Genomic DNA, 20,282 nt, shown 5'->3' with positions numbered 1-20,282 from the left:
ACCATTACCATTACCATTACCATTACCATTACCATTACCATTACCATCAATTGTTTGTCCCTGGTGACAAAAACAACGTCGGCTTCCCAAAAAAACACTTTAAAAACGCTAACCTGACGACCAGGCTAAAGGCGACACGTGACTGATTGTTTCTGTTCATTGACCAAAATATTTTATATTTGAAATGAGTTTAAAACAATGGCGATGAAAGAAAGGGAGAAGTTTTGGAACTCAATCTCGTCTGACAAGTTGAGCCAAAATCATCAGCGAGTAGGAGAGACTTTTTTGTCATGAGGAACAAATGCGCCACTTTTTGTGTCCAATTAAATACAGAATATTGCATTTATTATATTGTTATTAGGGATGCTTGATAATTATCGGCCCGATATCAGCATAAAAATGCGATATCGGTATTTGATTTAAAACGATGCTGTATACAACACATATGTGCTTATTCCATCACAGGACATATATCATGTTACACATATCTGTATCGGAAATTGAGAGTTGGACAATATCGGTATATGGATTTCCAGCAAAAAAGCCAATATCAGCCACCCCTAATTGTAAATTATTATAATGATTGTATTTGTAGGAAGACAAAATCCAAAAAAGCTAATATATTTATGTCATTTCTATTTGAATTAACCATTAAAAACAGCTAAAATCAATACAAATGCTTTTTATTTTGGTAACAAATAGGGATTTGACACAGCTGCTGTTTTGTTGGTGTACAAAAAAGTGTCACAACAAATGCTTAACCCGCACACACACACACACACACACACACACAAGATAAACGTGTAGTCGAGACATGTACAGAAATGCTAACTACATCAGTGACAACAGTAACATGTGTCCTCATGTGAAATGACAACATTAAATTTATTAATACAACATTTTTTCTACAAATCAAGCACGGTGCTCTCGACTGTTTTGGAAAGTGGCCAATAGGTGGCAGCAGTGAGACGCTGATGGCTGCAAACACTGCTTGAGCTCAATTGAAATACTAATTTAGTATTTAATTTTTTATCCTCTAACTAGTCGTTCAAAAAATACTAAATATTTATCATCAATTATGTCCGTTAAGTAGAAATATTTTTATATAATATGTAATGTCTCATGCTTGCTGGGAAGTGCTGTAATACGAGGGCATGAGATATAAAACGGACGCATTAAAAAAGGTTGACTCCACTCTTGCCACTGATTTGACACAGTATACAAAACACATATTTACATTCATAGTAAAAAAAAAAATGTTGAAGATAATCATCCAAGCAGTTTTAATATAAAAAGTATGCAGGGAATAATGCATGTTGACGTATAAATACTGTACACATACCAACAGATAATTCTTTTTTTTTTTTTTTCACAGGCAGACGTTTGGGAAATGTCTCCACCGCACAAAAACACACATTCTAAAAAAAAAAAAAAAAAAAAAAAAAAAAATCCCACACACTCGTACTGGTCCACATGCAAATGAGTCTGTAGTGCATAGAAGGATTCCCGACTATCATGGTGGAAAAGCGCAGGCTTATCCCTTCTTTCCGTAAAATGTAGTCACAAAAAGACAAGAAAAACCAGGACATTTTGGAGTCATGGAGGTCCAGAGACGCTTAATTGTTGTTAAACCGACGTTTCCGACTGGAGCAGAAGCACGAATTTGTGCGATTTGGGGTCCACGTACTCCTCGGTCACTCGGATGTACGGGATGCCCTTGACGGTGACGGCTAAGCTGAAGTCGAGGCACCTCAGCGTGAATTCGCTTCCTTCCTGGACGCCGCTCGTCACCGATGCCTCGCTCACCAACATCCACTGGTCGGCCATCCAGCGCTCGGGGCCGTACTGGAGGGTGGGACCAGGGGCCAGGTAGGCCTCCAAGAAGGCCTGTGGACCCAATAAAATAAGGACATCAATTCCAACATTCCAGGCGTCACTAAAAGCCTAAAATACCCTAAATCAGGTTTCTCAAACACGCGGCCCGCGGGCCAAATGTGGCCCGCAGGACACTAGTTTGAGGCCCCCACCTTGATATGAAAGTTTAATATGGATGCTGTATGGTATCATGTACCCAGAAAAAATTATTACATTTGATTAATGTTCATGTTAAAGGTTAAATAACTGTTAATAGTTATCCTCCCTACCCGTGTGGAAGTGGTAAGTTCACCTTAGGGCTCATGTTGTTAATGAGGCAGAAGGCCAGGTGCTTCTGGATGCTCTCCATGCTGTGGCAGTGCTGCCTCCTGGTGGTGCGGAGGTACTTCTGCAGGGCTCGGGCCATCGACGGGAAGATGGCAAGCGCCGCTTCCCGGACGTCCATGATGTCGGAGGGTGAGGCGCGTTCGTCCTCTTTCTTCATGCGGCGCACATGCGTGAAGGCCTCCTCCACCGCCACCACCAACCTGACAGCAAAATCACAGCATATCATATCATGTAGCAAATCTGGCATCAGGACACGCGACGACATGCTGCGTAGGACCTTATGTGGATGTGTGCAACACCTGACTGCAACGTTTTCATCTGGTTCCTTCCTAAATTCCTAAATAAGTAAATGAGGCGTAGTAGCATGTCATGTCCTATCACAGCATATCACACCTCTATGCATCCTATCTATCGTACTCATCTCGGTGCAATGCGAGTGCAATGAGTCAGGGGCAGCATCGGAGCAAGCAACCATGAAGCAAAGCTTATTCAATCCTACTCCTCAAACGGGTACTTTTACAATCAGTAACTCTTACATTTGTTCACTTCCTGCTTTCCTAATATTCATTCATTTTCTACCAATTTTCCTCACGTGGCCAATTAACCTAGCATGTTTTTGGAATGTGGGAGGAAACCGGAGTACCCGGAGAAAACCCACGCATGCACGGGGAGAACATGCAAACTCCACACAGAGATGGCCGAGGGTGGAATTGAACCATGGTCTCCTAGCTGTGAGGTCTGCGCGCTAACCACTCGACTGCCGTGCAGCCACTTTCCTAATATAGTTTAAGTTTTAAAAAAATATAAAAAATATAAAAAATTCGAATTTATATATAATATATTTCCTAATATAGTTTAAGTTTTTTTATTTTTATTTTTTTACTTTTTTTACGTTATTTTATTAATTTTTTTGATTTGTTTTTATTTTTTGTCGCAAACTTTGGTATGAGGTGATACGACCATACAACGCCATGAATGCGTATTTTGACGTCAAATATGTAGCATAGCAGCTAGCTAGCTAGCGCATACTTCCTGTTAGCCCGTCTTCTTTGCTCTCACCTGGCCTTTCGTTTGCGGACTCGTCTCTCGTAGTCGGCCTCCTCGTAGTACAGCTCATTATGGGCGCTGTCTTTGCGTTTGGCGCCGGCGGTTGCAGCCTGGGATTGGTTTCCATTAGCAGGCTGAGCACCCGCCGTGTTCCCGGGAGCTGCACCCAAAGACATCGGATGGAGGTGAATCGGTAACAAGGATTCATCTCGTAGATGAATGGGAATCAGAGAGTGGAAGGCCTTACGTCGGCCATGACAATGGAATAGAAACACTGATTTGATGTCTTGAAGTGAACTGGCGTCATGCGCCTGCGTGGGAATTTAGAGGGAATTGCTGAAAATACTTTTTGTGACAAATATAATCCCATCCAAATATACACATGTATGAAAGATGCCAAATCATAGGAAAAAAGGAAAGGGGGCAAGAGTGAAGTATGCGAGGAATCAGCATTGCTCTGATGAATTATTTAAGGCTTGAAATCCCGTCGCCCCCTAGAGGGCTTTCTGCTGCTCTTTGATAGAGAAAGGGGGGTGGGGGTGGGGGTGGGGGGGCCAACGAGGACGCCGCACTGAATGCGGCATCACGAACGCCCCGGCGGTGTGCACACAGTGATGATGCAATGGTGGGAAGTGCAACGTTCGTCACGTATGGAAGTGGGCTTGGAGATGCCGTGTATCCATTATGTCAAGCACGCCGGCTTTGGGAGTCAACCCAGCCGTGACGTGAGCCACTTCCTGTGCTTTTAGAGTGCTGTGCAGGGGGGGAGGAAGGGAGCCGCTTCCACGCTACTTACTCTCCCACAGATATCGTCTCAGTCTTTCTCGCAAAGCTGCTCGGAAACGAAGGAGGGCAATAAAAAGCAGAAGATCACAACTTCAAAAAGCGTTGTTGAAATACTGTGGGTGAATATGAATGCATCGCAATATTCATTCATTCATTTTCTACCGCTTAACCTCACCAGGGTCGCGGCGGTGCTGGAGCCTATCCCAGCTTTCGGGGTACACCCAGCACTGGTGGCCAGCCAATCACAGGGCACATATAGACAAACAACCATTCACACTCACATTCATACCTATGGACAATTTGGAGTGGCTAATTAACCTAGCATGTTTTTGGAATGTGGGAGGAAACCGGAGTACCCGGAGAAAACCCACGCATGCACGGGGAGAACATGTTGAGGCTGAGGGTGGAATTGAACCCGGGACTCCTAGCTGTGAGGTCTGCGCGCTAACATGCATTGCAACATATTACACAAATACATAAACATATACAACGATTTCAGGGCTGCACGGTGGTTTAGTGGTTTGCGTGTGGACCTCACAGCTAGGAGACCAGGGTTCAATTCCACCCTCAACCATCTCTGTGTGGAGTTTGCATGTTCTCCCCGTGCATGCGTGGGTTTTCTCCGGGTACTCCGGTTTCCTCCCACATTCCAAAAACATGCTAGGTTAATTAGCCACTCCAAATTGTCCATAGGTATGAATGTGAGTGTGAATGGTTGTTTGTCTATATGTGCCCTGTGATTGGCTGGCCACCAGTCCAGGGTGTACCCCGCCTCTCGCCCGAAGACAGCTGGGATAGGCTCCAGCACCCCCTGCGACCCTCGTGAGGAAAAACGGTAAAAAATGAATGAATGAATGAAAACGATTTCAGGTTAGAATGATCACAAACAGGCGTAATGACCCCGAATAAAAACACGGGCTACTGTTGCGGCCGTAACTTAGGTCAAGCTGAAACTCAACTCTGAACCTCCGACATCACTCCCTGTCCATCCTTTATTCACTATATTGGGTTATAGGAGTGTAAAGGTGACTATAGGGGTGTTATTTTATGTTAAGAGGGCTCTAATAATGTAAAAAAATGGTCATAGTAAGGTAAACATAAAGGTATCGTAAAGGTTTTCTATGCGCTCAACTACAAAAAATAGTGTATTTATAAATAAAGAATCCAACTTGACAGAAATTCACTTATCACAGCTGGGTCTGGAACCAATTCACAGTGATAAATGAGGGATTACTGTACACTTAAATAGTTCTCTGCCCTGACTACTTGGTATAATATGGCTACAGCGGCAACAATATGTCAATCATAAAATTGAACTAATGGAAGGTGGAGTCAGCCTCTGAAGAGAATTGCCTTCCAGACACGTTCAGTAGTATTTTTTAAAATATTCCCAATACACACATTCACCTTTTATGATGGCAACACTTTGACCCTTGAACCCTTGGATGTGATGTGCTTACCGTCAACGTTGTAAACTTTCAATCCAGCCAAATGTTTGGCTGCTCTGTGCTTGGAGGCCGACAGGAGCGCCGGGTTGTGGAGTGGAAAATCTTTGTAGTAATACTCCAGAATGGTCAGAGCGGCGTTCTGGATGCTGAAATTCAATGAGAGGGACACGATTGGCAATGGCTCACAGAATAGTAAACAAAATAGTAGCGCAGGAAACTGTAAAAAACGAGCTGCAATGAACACATCAGTCAAATCCAGGGACACAAACAAATGTCAACAATGGAGGAGAACTCGTGTATTTACTTCCGCCGTGTGTCTGTTGGTAAGTAGGCACATTTTATTTAAGAAGAGACTGAGGGCAGTGACAAAATGGAACGTTGCAACAAAGTAGAGACTATGGAGTATGAGGTAAGGCACAGTAACATTTTATATTATCATGTATTTGGCTTTTTGTTTTTTATTTAAGAAGAGACTGAGGGCAGGGACAAAATGGAACGTTGCAACAAAGTAGAGACTATGGAGTATGAGGTAAGGCACAGTAACATTTTATATTATCATGTATTTGGCTTTTTGTTTTTTATTTAAGAAGAGACTGAGGGCAGGGACAAAATGGAACGTTGCAACAAAGTAGAGACTATGGAGTATGAGGTAAGGCACAGTAACATTTTATATTATCATGTATTTGGCTTTTTGTTTTTTATTTAAGAAGAGACTGAGGGCAGGGACAAAATGGAACGTTGCAACAAAGTAGAGACTATGGAGTATGAGGTAAGGCACAGTAACATTTTATATTATCATGTATTTGGCTTTTTGTTTTTTATTTAAGAAGAGACTGAGGGCCGTGACAAAATGGAACGTTGCAACAAAGTAGAGACTATGGAGTATGAGGTAAGGCACAATAACAGTTCACATTAGCATGTTTTTTTTTCTTTTTGTCATTTTAGATTCTATCCAAGAGGAGACTGAGGAGTGCAATAAAAAATCATTGCACTAAAATAGAGACTGAGGAGTGAAATCTTGCGATCCAAGAGCTAAATCACAGCAAAAGCAAAAGTGTTTTTGTTTTTCTCATTTGGGATTTTATTTCAGAGGAGACTGAGGGCAATGAGAAAATAGAGCATTACAACAAAGTGGAGACTGTGGAGTATAATGCTGCAGCATCCTCAGCTCAGCCATAGTAATGGAACAAGCTAATATTAGCATGTGTGCTTAGTTTTGGCGTTTTGGATTTTGAGGGGAGACTGAGGGCAGGGAGAAAACGGAGCAAAGTAGTGATGGTACACAATGGAGTCTAAATTTCCGGAGGAAAAGCCCAGCTAGCAACATGCTAACAATGTGATTTCATTCTATTTCCGCCTAGCACACGTGGACCCCCTGGACTGGACTAGAAATAGTAGTACTACCTGAAAGTACGCATGCTGTCCAATACCTGAGCTGTCCTATGTTGTAGTGCCGTGTTTCTCCGTCGGTGGAGCGGATGACGCAGACGCTGTAGCACGGCCGGAGGTGGCGGAGCTCCAGCAGCACCACGGCCAGATAGTGGACGAAGAGCTGGGAGTCCACCAGGGACACGGCAAACTGGACCACGCCGTGGTAGTCCTCATCCTGCGACATGTTTAATGGCACGACCGGTGTTATCGTTATGGAGGTATGCATCAAGTCATATGGTCGTTATGGGGGTGTGCCCAGATGTTCTCACCTGTGCATCAAGTATCCTGACGCCGTAGAAGAGCCAGTAGGACATGGTGAGGAGGAGGGTGAGGGTGGTGAGGAAGGCCCGACACGCGCACACTCTTGGCAGGCTGGCGCGGGCCGGCCGCAGAAACAAGGCCCAGATGGCCGTGAGGAGCATGAGGAGCTTGAAGGACAGGGACAGGAAGAGACCCTCGCAGGCGGCCCCGCACGGCTGCAGTCTTTCGGGCCACATGATAACCGGCAGAAGCAGGAAAACCAGAGGGGTGGCCAGCACCAGGAGGCCCCCGCACATGCCCACAGCGAGGGGGAGATAGCGGCGGAAGCCTCGGGTCCGGTCCTGGATGCCCTTCCCCAGGCCGACTACTTCCTCCTGGGAGATGCTCAGCTCTGAGGTGCCTGTCACGGCCGTGGTGGTTTCTCCCCAGTTATCGTCCTGCAAGGAAGAAATCAAATAGAAAATATATTCGTGTCAATGCAGAATTCTCCCATAATTCAGTCTTTAGTCCGAACTGAAAAAAAAAAAAAAAATATATATATATATAAAATATATAAGATAATATTTTTTTTCTTTTCTATAATATATGAACTATATTTTATTATATATATTTGTATTCATATTTTTACTTTATGAAATTACATTTAATTTAATTTACCTAATTGAACAGAATAAATTATAAATGTAATTATACAATATACATTACAGCATTATACATATACAGCATTATACATTTGATTAGAGTCAGTTTAATACATTTAATACATTTAAATAAAAGAAGAAAATAAATTTTTTTTTAGCACAATTAAAATGTGCTGAATCTAAAAAATAAATTTAATTTCATATATATCATTACAGTGCAAAGAGTTAACATTAACATCGACCATAAATTGACAAATAACCCCCAAAAATGCTTATTTTATGAAAATTTATTATTAAATTAAATTAAATTAAATTAAATTAAATTAAATTAAATTAAATTAAATTAAATTAAATTAAATTAAATTAAATTAAATTAAATTAAATTAAATTAATCTATCCATCCATCCATCCATCTATTTATTTATTTAGATTTTTTTTCGTCCAATATCTGCAAATTTACGTGTCCATAAATGCTGAATTGTGACTTAAACATAAGAAATATACAATTTTTCATATTGAATTGGTATCAGTACTGAATTTGCAATCTAGATCAGATCTGGATTACGTTTGGTTCGGTAGATTTATGACCACAGTCTGACGTATCACCTTACACACAACTTTCAAATTCAGTTCCAGGCACAATTAGTATTATTATTAAACAAAAAAAAAAGGTTCATATTGATTCCATAACAAATACTGTGTTGCCGGTACTGCTCCTCTTGCCATATTTACTTTTACACACGATTCATTTGTTTAAATGGACCTTCTCAAACATAACCGTAAAGCCAGTATAAGAGGAAAAGAGCCACATTAAGCTAAAGTTATTCCTCCATGATGCTCCTTTATTCCTGCATAACTAATAAGTCATTTCTCATGGTCTTGTGCTATTTAGAGATGATCTTGGACTTTCATAATGAGAAGTCTTCAAACGTGCTTTGATCTAATGTAGGACAACATGCATGCATGCAGGAGGATGAGGTACACACACACACACACACACACACACACACACACAGATGAATGTTTCCTGGTCTGCCACTGCATATTAGAGTCACGCTGACATCTTCTTATCATATCTGTACAACAGACACCTTTGACGTTTACGTTGTCACTCATTCTTGTGATTAGCCATTCACTGTCCTGGGTGTGAAGACACACACTGCATATTTTTACACACACACACACACACACACACAACCCATATGACCACCGCATACAAAAACAAGTGAGCCTTTATGATAAGAAATGTGTCAACACTACTTGTCAATCATTGGACACCGGCATGGGAAGTCTGCTCTCCATTGCCGTCTACGGATAATGAAATCCTCTTTAGTGGCGTGGATGTGGATGGGGGCGGGGAAGTGATGGCGAAGACGGACAAGTGTATACAAGTCTAACATCTCTCCTCTGATGCTTATTTATTCTTAGGAAATATGGCGTACATGTGCTTTTTCTGCAAGGCCAACGAGGCATAGGAAGGCTGAAACATGTTTGGTGTACTGTTACCATGGTAACCACAGGGCCTATAAACAAGACCCCGCAATTTGTTAGCTTTGGAGAGGCGATCATGTGACAGCCATGGGGAGGGAACATTTGCAACTGCCTGAAAAAAAGTGCATGAAAATGACAGACTGGACATCACAACATATCATAGCACACCCCAGCTATCATGTATAAGTCTGCCCCCTAGAGACAGGAAGCAAAAAAAAAAAATCACCGCACTGACCCGAAGATGCCTAAAAAAAGACGTACACCTGTCTTATATTTGGGGGTTTAAAGATGTAAATATTCAAATCAAAAGCAAATCAGAGCTTTTCTTCCTGTCACTCACATACACCAGTGACTCAGCCGAGACTCCCCAACAGTTTAGTGAAGATTTAAACATTCGCGTGGGCTTTTGAGTCCGTGGTGGTGCCCGTCTGTTTGTCACCCCGCGGTCTTCGCCGTCTCCGCCGTGGACGCAACAAATCAGCGTCCCGCCGCAGCAATCAACGTGCAAGCTTTTCTCCTGCTCAGTGTTCCCGAATGCGGGCTGTCACGTGGCAGCTGCTGAACAATAACCCTGTGACAGAGCTAATACACTGCAGCCATTAACTCTCAGGAGGATTAACTCTGCACTAATCAGGCGGCTAGATCGCTACATTAATGCCAATGCATGGAGAGGCTGGAAGGAAGGGAATCGTACTTCAATATGGCCGCGTGTTGACAGTACGCTGACCACAGCAACACAACATAAGCCTGATGTGACCTGACAAAAACACTTTTAACATCTGTAATTTCTTACTTATATAATAAATGTCATAATATACTGATATACTGATTCATATTCAATTTATGTATCTCAATTTTTCATCAAATGTAAACATAAAACATGTCTGACACCCACACATATTTTTGTTGGTTTCATAAACAGAAATTCTATTAAATGTTCTATTATGCTTTTTCCATTTTTTCCCCCATAAATCGACGCCCCGCCCTGCTTTTAGCCTTGTTTTTTTTTTTTTAGCTCTGAATAAATGTATAGATTTTGTATTTGAATGCATCTTTTACTCTGTTTTTATTTTGTTATTGCTTTGTTTATTATTATTATTATTATTATTATTATTCATTTTCTACCGCTTTTTCTTCACAAGGGTCGTGGGGGGTGCTGGAGCCTATCCCTTATTTTATTTTATTTTATTTTATTTTATTTTATTTTATTTTATTTTATTTTATTTTATTTTATTTTATTTTATTTTATTTTATTTTATTTTATTTTATTTTATTTTATTTTATTTTATTTTATTTTATATTTCATTTCATTTCATTTCATTTCATTTCATTTCATTTCATTTCATTTCATTTCATTTTATTTTATTTTATTTTATTTTATTTTATTTTATTTTATTTTATTTTATTTTATTTTATTTTATTTTATTTTATTTTATTTTATTTTATAAAGTTGGGTATGCAGCTAGCGGCACGACACCGGAAGTCCTTTTAAGCACTCGGGACTGTGACCACCCACAGACCGTTTCTGCGGGAATCACAAAATCCTAAGAAACACAGCTGAATAGGTGCAGATTCCGGAAGAACTAGAAAGCTTTTCTGTGCTGGTTATTGTGTGTAGCTGCTCTATAGGAGTCCACAACTCAATACAAAAGGCCAAAAATAGGTAATGGGTCCCCTTTTATGATACAATACTGTATCAGTATTGATAATGTGTATATCATATCTGTCACATATCAAATAGATACAGCTAATAGATACTAAAATGGATAAAAATAGATACTATTTGGTTTGTCCATACAATACTATGCTGTGTCAATACAGTATCATTGTGAGCGATACCATATCGTTAACGATACAATACTTGATGATTTGTCATGATACCATATTATTAACGATGCGTATCATTATTGATGTATAGGATCCTTGACGTATCGACGTCCTATCACAGAGGGAACGCTCCAGTGGTTGCATTCATATGCAAAGCGGAAGCCCGACATTCCCCGAAAAGAGGAGCGTACATAATGTGGTTTGGGTTTAGTCGGGGCCAACGCTGCCAGGAAACCCAATCTGCCGCCCTCTGGCACCGACTCCCAGCATCCAACGAGCCTCCAACAAAGCAGCGAGAGACGAGAGCGCTCCTGGCGTCATGTCACTGACATGCGTGTGAACAAGGCCGATTATTCCTATCAGCTTTCCTCCGACTGATCTCAGCCCGGGAGAATGCACAGGAGCCCGTTTGTGTGAGGAAGACCTAAAAGGACCTAAAAGGACCCAAAAGGCCGCCTTGGACAGCGACGCAGGTGATGGACGAGCTTGGCTGCGGTGCCGCATTCGTCCGCAGGGCGAACTCCGCTACGAGAGTGCAGATTATTTTACGGTGCGGACAATGGACGGAAGCGACGAGCTGGCAGTCACATGACATCCTGGAATGTGGATTTTTTTTTCTTCTCGGAGGCAGAGGAGGGGGATGGAGAAAAAGGTTGAGGGTTGGAATTATTTTTAGTTTGAATGGATTCTTTTACTAATCACACTAATTGATGGCTATAATGATTATGGTTTCATTCTAATAATTCATTATTCATTCTAATAACAGGGAGATCCAAATTGTGGCCTGTACCTTGTTTTTTTTTCTCTTCTCTCCAAAAGTAGGACAAATAGGCAGATGAGTGTCCTGAAATATACATACAGCATATACGTATATATATATATATATTATTTTTTTTTTTATTTTATTTTTTATTTTTTTTCTTTGCCTTTTTACAAAATAAAACAAAAGTGGACCCCTGCATACTTAAATTTACTTAGATACTTAGATTTTCAGTATTTAGCCCTCTGTTGAAAAACCACAATAATACTAATACCTATTAGACTCCATCAATACATATTGTATTAAATGAAATTTTCTTAAAAATTAAAAAAAAAGTAACATGTATAACAAAACTATTTAAGGGTGTTTGAGTCTCAGTATAAAATAAAATAAATGTAAAAAAATATACAATATAATAAAAATATACTAAAAGTCATTCATGTGTAATAAAAATAAATTTAAAAAATGTAATAAAAGTTTTAAAATTAAATAAGAAAATAATTAATTTCCAAAAGCAAATAATAAAAATAATACAACTTTATGAAAAATAAATGATATTCATATTCATTCAACAATAAACGCTTTCCATTCAAATTTGGGCGGATTTAACTCTGCTAGGATGCCAACAGCTTGGAAAAGTCTGCTTCCCGATACTATTCCCTATTCTTCAAAACAAGCATAGATGCAACATCATGTCGTATAAGCATCCTGTTGCACAAGAATGAGCAATAATCCTTTGACCCATTTGATCCTATCACCATTGTATGCATGTGTGCGTATTGTGTCGGTCAGTGTGCCAATAAAGCATGAAAAAGCATTCACAATAGTAAGACTGGGTCATGTGATTATAATACCAGCTAAGCACGGTGATTACAGCACAACCGTTAAACCGCTCATGTGAACACTTTGGATTAATACCTGGCCCTCTTCGCCAGGATCCGATGCCGCCGGCATGGGCTCTCCTGGCAGCGGCTCGCCATTGTGCACCGGCGAATCCTGGGAGGACGTCTCCGGAGGATTGATGATGACCGACTTCTCCGAGCGGCTGCTGTCTTTACTGCTGCTGGCCTTGTGGCGCTCACGACCTCGCTCGCTGGATGGAGGACATGCAAGGTTAAGAAAAAGTCACCAGCAAATGACAATGCTAAACAAGAGAAGTCTGCCTTAAATTTTTAGACGTTTTTTTTTATTATTTTGTCCGCATGTAAGGATGAAATGACAAAATAATCACAGATGTGGAACCTTCTCGCCGTGTGCTTTGATATGAGGTGTTACTCCATAGGGTTTGTTGCATATAGATTTCGCAACCTCCTAATAATGGTCAAAGGCGGTCATGACTGAAAAATGTCAAAAACAATTTAGCAAATCTGGTCAAGTCTGATCAAAAATTACGTTACTGAGCAGTGGACTTTTTAGACATTTCTAACAGTAATTTTTGTTTTTTCACGTTAATTTACGAGTTTATTCTAGTAAATTTGAGTCTTCTTTTCCTGTCAATGTATGACTACATTCTCACAAATTTTCGTTTTGGTAAACTTTTCGTCAACTTGTAAATGTATGACTTTTCTGGTGTAAATTTTTATTTTACGTTAATTTACATCCTCATAAATTTACCTCCAAAAGTAATAAACGCCTCTATGGCTGTTTTTTAATTGGCCCATACAATTAATTAAAACAACAGCAGTGGTTTTACAAGAATGAAGACAACTTATTGACAGAGTATAGTCACAATATTAAGTGAAGAAGAAATAGCATACATTTGACATATGATATAATATAATATTCCAATATGGACTGGACACCCTGACCTAGTTCCTTGTGTAAGGTGACCGAAAGAAAGAGAAAATCACTCATTTGCAAGCCAGACAGACCGACTTAGTGATTAGAACCGCTGGTCCGTTATGACCCCAAGTCACATGACCTGTCTCCCACCAGAGAAAGTCATCAGCGTGTGAAGCTGTTCCAACCACGAGGAATAACGCCTGAAAGAAACTCACCTGTGTCGGTTGGACCTCCCCGAGCGGCTGGAGTAGCCCGAGTGTGTCGACTCGGTGTCCATTCCGGCCGGTTGTCTTTACGGAAGGGGGGGGTTTGTAAACGTTTTGGCGAGGACTGGGGCTGTTGCTATGGAAACAAGCCTATAAAAGACCCCGGGAATTCACAGCCGGTGGGCTACAACCTTGTAGAGCTTCTCTGGCAACCACAATCACAATGACCTGAAACATGGACACATACGGCACAAATGAACATCTGCAAGGATGCCAGGTGGAAAATTATATTAGTTATCACAGTTTTTTTGCACCGCTTTGGAAGTTCTCATGACCGTAACCACGTTACTTAGGACAGTGGAAAAAAAACGGCAGGCTTCGCTACACATCTCAAATTCTAGCCTTTCCAAATATACATTCTTTGGCTCTCTGGTTCTACCATATCTTACTTATTGTGTGGAAATATGGGCTAATAACTATAAAAGCAATCTTCACTCGCTAAATGTACTGCAAAAAAGGCCAGTAAGGATAATTCATAATGCCGCCTACAGAGAACATACTAACTTTAAAAAAATTAAAATTAAAATTAAAATTAAAATTAAAATTAAAATTAAAATTAAAATTAAAATTAAAATTAAAATTAAAATTAAAATTAAAATTAAAATTAAAATTAAAATTAAAATTAAAATTAAAATTAAAAAAAAGAAAAAAATTAAATTTTTTTAGGAAAGCAGGAAGTGAACAAATGTAACAGTTAGTGATTGTAAAAGTACCAGATGGAGGGGTAGGATTTAATAAGCTTTGCTTCTTCCTACTCCTTTTGGACATGTGGAACTGGGAACTGATTATGGGATGCACTCAATTGTAATCTGATGCATGTTCAAATGAAATAAAACCATTACCATTACCATTACCATTACCATTACCATTACCATTACCATTACCATTACCATTACCATTACCATTACCATTACCATTACCATATACGGCATCCATTATGTTAGACAAGTGCAATATTTTCTATAACGTAAATAAAGCGCCATGATAACTGGTCTTGGAGACTCCTCAGACAAGGACAAACGCAGTCATTAGCATTAAAGCTACAACAACATACTTCCAGTACATATTGTAGACCTCTGAGGCTACGACGGTGCCTTATATAAAAAAAAAGTTCCATGTTTGACTCCGGTAGCGATTATCTTCAAGTGCGTGTTAAATGACAGCCATGTTTTATTCATGTGCTATGAACACACAGTCATTAAGAAGCGTCTCAAAATGATCATGGCGTGCTGCTGCTGGTTCCATTTCCTGGCCTTTCAGCTTGTGTGATACATTAGGTTGTCTCGGTGCTTCGCCATCCATGACCGTTCATTTAGGAGGCCTCCGGCTATTGTCATGGCAACTGCTTGTCACCATTATCACCATGCCCAAGCCCACTCTTATATGTATTATACACATTATTTTCATGCTATTTGTGTGTTTAGATGAATCAAATTGAGATCATTTCAATACATTTTTATTTACAATCATGCTGTTGCACGTCCATCTTCATAATTGGTGAAAAAAATCTCTTTACAAAGATAAATGTAATATTACCTTATTTGGTAGCCATTATTATCAGTATTTTCTATCTTAAATATATTAATACTTGGTAATTAAGACTGAATGAAGAAATCAAATCAAAATCATGCAAGATGAATATTATTTCAAAAAATTATATAAATACCTAAAAATACATAGTAATCATTCAACGAAATATCATGACGCCACAGCAAATTGAATGAGGCGGTGAAATAAATGTAATAAATGGAAGTATGTCCTGCCCACTACTACCAAAAACAGGATTTTACAGTATAGTATATTAGTATAGTATATAGTACTATAGTATAGGATAGTGATATTTTACAGGATGAAAATACTTCTTCCATCTCCTTTTCCATGTTGAATCACGCAAGTGTAAACACTACCATTACCATAGTAATCCTAATAGTAATTACTTATTATTAATGTACAATTAACTATTTGAAACAATCATACTACACTGTGAAGTCATCCCTCATTTATCACTGTTAATCAGTTCCTGACCCGACTGCGATAAGTGAATTTTTGCAAATGTTTGTTCCTAATTTATAAATGGAATATTTTCATAGCAGGAGCACAGAAAAATGTTTAAGATCTTCTAAATATGTTTTTTGCAACATTATTAGAGTCCTCTAGACATGAAGTAACACCCCTATAGTCACCTTTACACTCGTATTGTTCAATATAGTAGACACAATAAGAGAAAATAAGGCATATAATGGGCTGCACGAGTGGTTAGCACGCAGACCTCATAGCTAGGAGACCAGGGTTCAATTCCACTCTCGGCTATCTCTGTGTGGAGTTTGCATGTTCTCCCCGTGCATGCGTGGGTTTTCTCCGGGTACTCCGGTTTCCTCCCACATTCCAAAAACATGCTAGGTTAATTAGCCACTCCAAATTGTCCATAGGTATGAATGTGAGTGTGAATGGTTGTTTGTCTATATGTGCCCTGGGATTGGCTGGCCAAGATGCCAGTACAAATGCGCGGGTGAACGTGATCATGCGTGCTGACAGCCCATCTCCCCACCCGCTACGTAAACACACTAATGAATGTTTGTTTTACATTAGTGTCACTTTTCTACCCCCTCGCTCCCTACAGGGGGGGCACTGGAGCAGAACCGTCCGCACTCACGCATCACTGGACAACATGCTGTATTTCACTGTACATCTCTCAAAGGAGAACTAGTTTTTGGAAGGGGGTCGGGCGGGGGTCCGGGGGGGGGTGAGCTGATATCTGGTAACCAGGAAGCTGCATGTGCATCGCCGCTCCAGAGGCTTTATTATTTCTATTAATCCTTCAGTTTGTAAGCGATAGTTTTTCTATCCCTGCGGCCATCGTTTATTTACGCCTGGCCTGGTTCGCCAGCATCTCGTCTCGCCTTGGCCCACATTCCGCTTGCTCCGGCCCGGGGGTCGGCACTCGGGGGGGGTTAACAGTTTTTAATCAAATCACCGGCTTATTCATTTAGCCGTGCGGACGCTGGGTGTAATGCCTGGCCATTGTGTGCACTGTAACCCCCCCCCCCCCCCCCCCACGAACCCACACACACATGCAAGTACATCCTGCACATGTCCTCACGGTGCCAGTGATTGATTATTATTGGCTTCCCATGTTGCCAAGACAACAGCCGATGGTCCGGATGGAAGCGCAACGAGACATAAAGGGGTTAAAATTCTTACCGATATCCGATATTCCGACATTGCCGATACTGATACTGTCGCCACATTCATATTGTGTAATGAACATATTGTGTCCAAAATAGTCATTAAAAAAGTCAAGTCCAATAGTTAAGTATTACAACATGCACTCCTACAATCAGCAGTAAAGAATCATTCATTCATTCATTCATTTTCTACCGCTTATCCTCATGAGGGTCGCGGGGGTGCTGGAGCCTATCCCAGTTGTTTTTGGGCAAGAGGACTGATGGCCAGCCAATCACAGGGCACATATAGACAAACAACCATTCACACTCACATTCATACCTATGGACAATTTGGAGAGGCTAATTAACCTAGCATGTTTTTGGAATGTGGGAGGAAACCGGAATACCCGGAGAAAACCCACGCACGCACAGGGAGAACATGAAAACGCCACACAGAGATGACTGAGGGTGGAATTGAACCCTGGTCTCCTAGCTGCGCTAACCACTGGACCGCCGTGCAGCCCATAAAGAATCATATTTAAGTCTAATATTTCCTGTTATGATGTCTACTCCATTGGACTTTGCCTTTAATGGACTGAATTTCTAGGCGTGGAGGGGGTCCAGTTTGGGAGATTTAGGATCTCATCTCTCCTATGAGGTCCTGATAGCCTCATTGGGCAGCGACCATCAGCGTTTACAGTATGAAACGTCTGGGATGAGACTCAGCACCTCCAAATATGAGGCCATGCTCCTCAGTCGGAAAAGGCTGGATTGCACCCTTCGGTTTGGGAGGAGGTCCAGTATCCGGAGTACCCCTCACTTATGGTCGTGAGGGTGGCTGAACTCACCCAAATAGAGATGGTGAGGAGCTCAGAGTATAGCTGCTGCTCCTTGGCTGGATAAGCGGAAGAAAATGGATGGATGGAGTGTAAAGGTGACTATAGGGGTGTTATATCATGTCCATAGGTCTCTACCAATACATGTAGAAGGTTGTAAACTGGTTTTCTATGAAAATATTTGGCCTCAGTGAGTCATCACACAGCAAAGTCCAAATGCCCCCCCCCCATGTATACAAAGCGGCTAAAGACTACAAACTATCAGTACCAAGAAAGCGAAAAGTGGAATGCACCATTCCCTTATTATTAAAGTCCCTGATGCAATTCCGGCACCCTAAATGACCCGGATCAGCCTCATCACATGCTGAGGCCCGGTTGCCATGGCACCTGCCGTGCCCCCTCCTCACATGCACCCTCACCTTCATACTTATTAACCCATGCACTGCCTTCCTTTCATGCGGCAAACTCCAAACACGATCACTCTCGTTAGCTTTTACAGCGATGTCGCTAAAGAACGCAAATAAAACCGAGGTGACTTCATCACAGTGACGGATGATGATGTCATCATGCAGCGATGCTCCATATAATATTTACAATGACCTTATTTGTTAGCCACTGTACGGTGTTGGTTATTAGTGTCGTATTTGTTGTGTTTGTCAGTAAGCAGCCACTTCCTGTTTCATGGAAGGTGCCATTGTAATTCCAGGAGGGGTGGATGCTGCACTGATGCCCTCAAATGACGGCAAATTCAATTATTTACACCTTTATTTATACCTTTGACTGGAACAACATGGGAACAATACAAATGTATATATGTTTATACACACATGTTCTCAGGTCATTTGGAGTGGTATAATTACACTTTGTATATAACATATATTTTATTTTATTTTAACATTTGCAATGTTAACCTTACACAATGTTTTCTTTAACCTTAATATGTTCATTAATCATAGAAATAGATTGAGGCTCTTTATTTTTTTAATAACATGTATATTCATTTAATATACCTAATAATAATATATTTATTAGTAAAAAAAATAATGCAATTATGATTTCTTAATTACAAATATTTGAATATGTTTAATATATAAAATAAAAAATATAATATAATATAAATAAATATATATATAAAATAATATAATTCAAATATTTAAATGTAATATGTATTTAATATATTTTTTATTTGAAAAATAATTATACAAATTATGGTATTATTACAAATTAGTTAATTTATATTAAATATATTTAATATTTAATTAGATATTTTGTATTTTATTTCAAATAAATGTACCATATATTATCATTTTTTGTATTTATTTAAAATATAAAAGTACTTGATGGATTCAAACCTTTTCCCATTGAATAACTCCAAATAAAATGATGATTCATATTTCGAATAAAAGTCCATTTGCAGATAAAATGGGTGTGTAATGGAGTCCACGTTGTGACTTAAAAACACAACATTGTACACAATCGTCCACTCCACAGTACACCTTCAGTCCACGTCAGTCCACGTCATGTGTCAACCAAAAGAGCAGAAGGAACAGCACCAATCCACACCTATGAGTACATGCATGCATGCAGGTATGCATACATGCATACATGCATGCATGCATCGTGGCCGTGGCCGTGGCTGGGACAAACGAGGCCGTGGAAGGAGAGCTTCATCCAGCTGTGCGCAGCGGAGGCACCCTGCCCTCATTGCAGCCATTGTACCCGGGATCTCACGTATCGTGTAGCATCGTTACAATACAGTATCGTTAACATAGTTCGGGTTAATATGGTTAAATTGGTTAAATACATGCTAGCTTGGTTCAAATGAGAAGCGTGCCCGGTGTGTCCTGATAAATGTGCATCATTATATCGCAGGTAAAAAAAAGCCAACAGGGCACAAACACCCCGAAATAAAACACCGTAACGTTCGCTGAACATGGTGCCCCTACCTTTCTTCCTCATCATTCCTTCTCTGGAGAGAGGCGCGTCTCTTCCCTCACTCGAGCCCGGCCATTGTGGGAAGAAGATGAACACACACACGGAGCTCCACACACACTGTGCAATTCAATTAGGGCGATGGAGCTTTTGCGCCGCCAGATGGCGCCATTGAGCAGGAAACCACAACAAGTATTATTGTTCCCTGTGGAGCTGTTTCCAATATGGCCGCTTAGTTTTAAGCTAGCTCGTAGACTTTCTGAAACTATCTTGACTTTAGTTCACTAAATAACGAGGAATATGTTTTAAAAGACTTTTTGAAGCACACTTTTCTTTTGCTTTTTGTGCTTATTGTGTGCATCCGTAAGTTGTAAGGTTAATTATATGAAAGTCCGCTAGCTCAAATAG

The 20,282-nt window shown here is 40.3% G+C and overlaps 1 protein-coding gene across 2 annotated transcripts; it reads right to left on the bottom strand.

Moving 5' to 3' along the window:
- Window positions 1-224: 224 nt before the first annotated feature.
- vangl1 (VANGL planar cell polarity protein 1) lies at window positions 225-20,009 on the bottom strand. 2 transcript variants are annotated; one of them, XM_058081287.2, is made up of 10 exons: window positions 19,889-20,009; window positions 13,892-14,110; window positions 12,813-12,987; window positions 7,184-7,612; window positions 6,914-7,089; window positions 5,496-5,629; window positions 4,046-4,081; window positions 3,262-3,409; window positions 2,168-2,402; window positions 225-1,887 (listed from the first exon to the last, which is right to left on the bottom strand). In XM_058081287.2, exons 2-10 carry the CDS (start codon window positions 13,951-13,953, stop codon window positions 1,627-1,629), a joined length of 1,656 nt encoding a protein of 551 aa, XP_057937270.2. In that variant the 5' UTR covers window positions 13,954-14,110; window positions 19,889-20,009; the 3' UTR covers window positions 225-1,626. The 2 variants fall into 2 exon arrangements, with proteins under 2 accessions (XP_057937270.2, XP_057937271.2); XM_058081288.2 differs by lacking the exon at window positions 4,046-4,081 and having other exon boundaries at window positions 227-1,887.
- Window positions 20,010-20,282: the final 273 nt, after the last annotated feature.

The sequence above is a fragment of the Doryrhamphus excisus genome, linkage group LG12 (genome assembly GCF_037039965.1).
Source record: "Doryrhamphus excisus strain RoL-2023G ecotype Guam linkage group LG12, RoL_Dexc_Guam_v1.1, whole genome shotgun sequence".
NCBI lineage: Eukaryota > Metazoa > Chordata > Actinopteri > Syngnathiformes > Syngnathidae > Doryrhamphus > Doryrhamphus excisus.
The sequence above is the reverse complement of the archived record's forward strand: the minus strand, read 5'-3'. Positions and strand labels throughout refer to the sequence as shown.